The sequence below is a fragment of the Nicotiana sylvestris genome, chromosome 9, assembly GCF_000393655.2.
Source record: "Nicotiana sylvestris chromosome 9, ASM39365v2, whole genome shotgun sequence".
NCBI classification, from domain to species: Eukaryota; Viridiplantae; Streptophyta; class Magnoliopsida; order Solanales; family Solanaceae; genus Nicotiana; species Nicotiana sylvestris.
In genome coordinates this window covers 76,817,686-76,823,898 of record NC_091065.1, presented here as the reverse complement: position 1 = coordinate 76,823,898, position 6,213 = coordinate 76,817,686, and the positions used below count along the sequence as shown (strand labels likewise).

Below are 6,213 nucleotides of genomic sequence, written 5' to 3'. Positions count from 1 at the left end.
TGGTGGACATGTTTCACTCAAAGTGTGGTGGATTCCAAGGAGCACTTGGTCCGAGAATTCTACGCCAATATGGTGCATATCAAGAAGGGGACGAAGGTGACTAAAGTGATGAACTTAAAAGTTAGATTTGATCAGAGCTCCCTGAACACATATTTGGGGCTCGAGGATATGGAGCCAGTACAATATTTGGAGAAGTTTTAACTGGGTGATGCAGCTCGCCCACGGCTAGCTCAGATTTTGGCAGCTCCAGGACCACCACCACCATGGATCACAGCAGGGGTTCCTATTCAACAGAACAACCTCAATTTTGAAGAAAAAGAGTGGCAGACCTTTGTGTGCAATCGAATAGATCCAAGACAGAATGAAAACAATCTCCCAGTCCCACGGGCAGTTCTAGTTGCTTCCATCATGGCCGGGTACCCTATCAATGTGGGTGCCATCATGTCGGCCGATATGTCTCTGGTTGGTAGGTAGGGTGACAGCTCCTACCCGTATCCAAAAACTATCACGGAGTATCTTACGGATGCAGGGGTGGAGTCAAAGAGCTTTGATATGAAGGTTCAAGCAAAGAAGCCTTTTCACTTAGTACCCTCTAAAGAACCTGAGGAACCCAAATAACAAAGGTAAGTCGACTACTACCATAGGCCAGTCTGATGAGTCGTCAGTGGTAGTTGCAGATTCAGTAGCCATGCCTTCCGCAACAGCTAGACCTTCCACCGATACAATTGCCATGCCTCCACCTCCATCTTCAGGGTCGTCATCACCAGTTCCTTCCACTTCTACTTATCCACTTTCTATGTTGCGAATCTCCCAAACACTGGCGAGTTTCAACAACTAGATGTAGACAACTACTGCAAAGCTATCTGGCCTATCCAGTGCTGTTGCAGCATAAACTTCTACCCCAGCACCCTAGATTTCTCTGACAGTGGAGGAAACTTTGAAGAACATATTGGAGAACCAGAAGACTATTATGGACACTTTGGTACCACATGGAAAAGCGATTGAGGAGCTTGGGAAGTAGGTGAAAAAGATGAGAAAATCCCAGGCGTCCAAGAAATCAGTGGATAGATTGAGGAGAGAGCTCACAAAGATAGAAACCGCTGGGGACCTTCCATTTGATTTGCTGATGGAGACATCACCAGCAAGACCAGTAGACTTAGCAGCACCAGTGGCACCAGCTGGCCAGTTTGAGGAGCTAGACCTCACTGTCCAAACTGCTGAGGCAGTGCGACAGGTGTTTGCCAACCCAGCTACTCCCGAGTAGAGGATGATGAGATCCAGTTGGAGAAGCTTGAGGGAGATGATGTTTCTATGGACACAGAGATGTCCAAGACCACATAGGGAGTACTCTTTACTTTTTCCCTTCCTTATTTTAATTTTGTTAAGCATTAGGGACAATGCATATTCTTATTCGGGGGGATGGAGTTTATTTGATTTGATATTTTACATTGGCCTATAATAACTGATAACATTCTCTTTTTCTTTTCATTATGTGCATATTCTTCTCTCTCTATTGATGTATATATTCTCTCTCTTTCTCTCTAATTTTGTATATTTATTTATGCTTTTAGTAGTTTACTTTATAGTTTCTAGCTTCTTATTTACTTAATTGCTTCTTTTTAATTTAATAGTTTCTAGTGGGATTTCACCAGGTCGTTGTTGTTGTTGTTGTTAATTTAATAGTTTCTTTTCATGTTTAAGTGATCAATAAGCCTTTGGTTTTCTTAATGTCACAGTTCTTTCCAAAGATAGTTTTTGTGTGAACCGGTTGACTCTTCCCAACGATGGATGGCGTGACAACCGTCTTAAGGGATTGAGTCCGTTTTTTATGTTTAGGTAAGAATAGTAGTTATAATGAATAAAAAGACCTAATTGAGTTAGACTAAAAGATTCAAGCATGCTTCACTTGGTACCAACACACTTAACTACGTGTTTATGATTAAAAACAAGTTCTTGGGAAGAAATAGCTCTAGTTAGTGACCTTCTGACTCTTGTGTTGACTTAAGCAATCATCGAGTGGTTTAGTTGAACCATTAGTGATTTTAATCTTGAATATGGTTGTTGTGGGCCCTCGACTCTATATTCTTTAACAATCCAGCTGTGTGAGAGGTGAGATGTTTTGTTGCAAGTCCAAGTACCCGTGCAAATGGTCTAGAACTTGCGCCGAATGTGTTTCTAGGCAAAATTTTAAGTGTTGCTTGGCTTGAGAAGTGATTGTAGGCTCTCCTTTACCCGCTTGAAATTTTCCATTTCCCACAAATGTTGTTATCCCTAGTCAACCATTTGAGCCTAAAGCCTTTCTCATTTGGTAACCATGTTACAGGCCTTTACCCATTTTGTAGTGAACCTCTCTTGTCACTCGAGGTTTCCTTAACACTCTTGAAAAATAATTGGCTAAAACATATGTTTGGGGGAGAGACAAGGAGGTTGAAAGTGGTATCAAGGCACAAAAAGAGAAAAGAAATGAAGAAAAGGAAAGGCAAAGAAAAAGAAAGAAAGAAAGAACAAAAAGAAAAATGCAAAAAGAAAGTGAATAAGTTTAAGAGTTGAAGGGATTCAAAGAAAAGCAACTATGCAAAGCATGGAGAAAATGAATATCATGACCAAGAAAGAGTGATGTTAATTCTCTCTATTTCCCCTAAGGAAAAAGAAAATGCCTCAAAGAGTCGGCAAAATATGAGACAAAAAGAGAAAATGGAGTGCTTAAGAAAAGATGAACCTGTTCTATTCCAACATATCCAACCTTAGTCCAAAAGCCTTCATTACATTCCGAAAAAGCCCTACGTGATTTCAAGACAAGTGAACTTACATTAGTGGTGATTTACATGAGGGGCAAACATATGGTACTTCGAGCCGTACATGTGACATTCTTTTAAAAGGGATGAGCGAACTTTTCACAAATTCTTGAATTGAGTGCTACATTCTTAAGTGAGATATGGTAACGGATAGTAGAGGAGGAAGAGTTTGGAATCCACAATGACCTACATGAAAGAACGAGCTTCCTTGACGAATAAAGTCAACCTTTGATGCTCAAGTGTCACATTAGAACTATTTGTGCTTAAAACTTTAAATAATTGCCTTGTTGATAATTCATAAGTTTTGTGGCTAATTGTTGGTCCCAATTGATATGTGATTGATGCACCTTAGATTAGATGGAATAACTCTTAACTTGAGAAGGTGGAAATTACCTTATTTTCTTGAGGACAAGCAAACGCTTAAGTTTGAAGGAGTTGATAAGTGGGGTTTTTGACTACTTATTAGCGTGTTTTAGCTTTTGTTTTCGTCAAAAAGTATTTAATTGTGCTCCCGAAAATTGATGAAATGTACTTAATTGCGGGAGCATTAGAAAATGAGCCACTAAGATGAAATCCAACTCAAGAAGGAGTGATCTAAACTCAAGGGAAAAAATCAAGAACAGAAGATCAAGTGCGGACCGCAGATTTTCATTTGCTGCTGCAAATTGTTAAGGCATTCATGTTAGAGGACTAGTGCAATGTGTGGACAGCATAATTATTGTGCAGCCGCAGAAGCTAACCAAGAGCAGAAGTTCAGAGAGTTATCATTTCAAGATTAAAGGAAATGCGTACCGCACAATTATTATGCGGCCGCAGAAGTCAGCTACGCGCCGCACTTAGAAATATACGGTCCGCAGAAGAGCCCTACGCGGCCGCACCAAGAATTGTGCGGACCGCAAAATATGAGAGATGCGGCCACATTCCATAATTGTGTGGCCGCATATTCAAATCCTATCAATACTAAAGTAAAGTGCGGACCACACATGGAATTATGTGGCTGCAGAACCTCCGAAAGGGCATTTTTGTTCAAAATTTCCAGCATTTTATAAATAGAATAGTTTCACGAAAGTAGGTCAAGTTTTAAATATTCAAAGTGTTGTAGCCGTTTTACCTTGCTTCTTTAGGAAACTTTAGCTTATTTTGGTGATTTAACATTGGGTTTTCATATTTTAATCTTTCAATATGAGTTTTATTAAGTTTTTTCTTTGTTTTCTTCTACACCCACTATGAGTAGCTAGATTTTCACTAGGGTTGTGACCCAACCCTAGAGTGTAAACCTAATGGGTGTTTGATTTATGGCTTGTGTATGGTTGGGTGTTTATTATTTAGGCGTATTCTTGCTTTTAATTGTAGAATTAATGGTTGCAAACGTTAGTTCATGCCGATTTTACGTGGTCTCTACTTGAGAAAGAGAGACTTAGTCTAGGAAAACTTGGATAACAAGAATTTGGGACAAAATCAAGAGATTGATAGTCCCAATTAAAGGATTGAACCTAGAGATAGCAAAACCCAACTCGAGCATTTTATCAACTGCTTTGTTCAATACCCATTTGGACTTGAGAAAGCCAAATTGGAAAAACTCACTCTCTTACCGAGAGGTATTGAGTGGGTACTAGAGTGTTGATAGCTAAATACACCCCGACCAACAAAACAAACTTTAAAGTTTATAACCTGTTAGTCAAACACCTAGGTGAAGGTCATAGCCCTAGGCCTTTTACATTATTTGAAAACAACAACAAAAACGATTTCTTAGTTTCAATTAGTTATCTTGCAATCTTAGTTTAACTTAGACCTAGAATCAACCAATTTTGTAGAAGTGTAATTTAAGATAGTTCAAGATCATATACCTCTAAATCCCATTCATATAGCTTCCTGTGGAATTCGACTCCGATTCTCTGTTGTATATTACTATTGCATCAACTATTTCATAACCTCAAATAGAGGTGTGACTTGGACGAGATCAGATGTTTCAGCTTCCTATGCTCTATAATTAAGTAGAAGTATCGTGCGTTATCATCACCTAGCTTGATCCACGCAGCTTTACTTCTCTGTTGTAGATACATTTCTGCCAAATATGATGATTGTTTGAACTTCTGATAAGCCAGGGATTCGGCCTGCTGAATCTCCACACTTGAGGGATCCCTTTGTAATTTCAATTGTCTTTGCTTAAGAAACTTCCTATCTTCTTCTGCTTCTCTCACTATATCATGGGAATATTGTGACTTTAGAACCTTCAGCTTCTTCTTAAGTAGTTTCAACTTCTTCACTACTTGATACATTTTACAGCCTTCAATACTATCAGCCCATCCTTCTCTTACTAGTGCATTAAATTGTGGATGTTGAGCCCACATGTTACAGAATTGAAAGAATTTCTTGAACTTACATCTTTCCTCAACTATTGACACATTTGTAGGATAATGGTCACTGATGCAATCAAAGAGAAATATGGACCTATATGCTGACATTACATCCAACTAATCCCTATTGATGAATACTATCACGTCCCGAACTTGGGGAGGCATGGCTGGCACCCGGTGTCGTGCTGGCCCGAGCGAACCACTCTGTAACTCATGATCGTTTAACCAAAACTAGAACATACATAGGTTGAGTTAGCTGGACTCATTCCTTTTGTAACTATCATGGGCCAACATAGTCATAACTCGTAATGCATAACTATAAGTGGGCAACACTCTATCAATAAACTATCGTTCTTAAAACATGAAATATATGGGCCGGCAAGGCCTCTAACATACTATACAAAATGAACCTTTGTCTATAAAACCTCTAAGATTATTTGACATCAGATGGGACAGGGTATCGGCCTACCCATAAGTTTGTAGAAAACTTCTGACATGATGACTCATAGACTCGGATGCACTCTAAATGAGGTGGAGTCTTACTGATCCTTCGCTGAAGTTAATCTCGTCTACTTATGAAGGCTCGTCAAACTGATTATCTATACCTGCAGGCATAAATGCAGCGTCCCCAACAAAAGGACGTTAGTACGAATAATGTATTGAGTATGTAAGGTATGTAAATCAATATATAAAGGACATGGAAGAAACATGGAGTAACGGACTCAACTTGTAAGTCTGGATAGCTCTGTAAATCATGAAATATTTATAATGTCATGCATATTCATATAAATGTCATGTAATTCATAGGTGTGTACGTACATAACATCATCAAGCTTCTGAGGGCATCCCATCATATCATCTCGGCCACTGTGGACAAATCACCAACGTATACCAGCTGATCAGGTGGTGGTGCGTATATAATGTCGTAACCTTTTCTCATATCCCATATACATATATTATACATATATATGCATATATAACGCCATCTGGTCATGGGTCAATGTAAATAAATGCAATGCATGAGAAGTACGTCAATAAAATCTCTCGGAACGTCACAAGAC

The 6,213-nt window shown here is 39.1% G+C and overlaps 1 protein-coding gene across 1 annotated transcript; it reads right to left on the bottom strand.

Annotated features, from left to right (window-relative positions):
• Nucleotides 1-4,720: 4,720 nt before the first annotated feature.
• Nucleotides 4,721-5,260, bottom strand: LOC138877794 (uncharacterized). The gene has a single exon (XM_070157434.1). It carries the CDS (start codon nt 5,258-5,260, stop codon nt 4,721-4,723), a length of 540 nt encoding a protein of 179 aa, XP_070013535.1.
• Nucleotides 5,261-6,213: the final 953 nt, after the last annotated feature.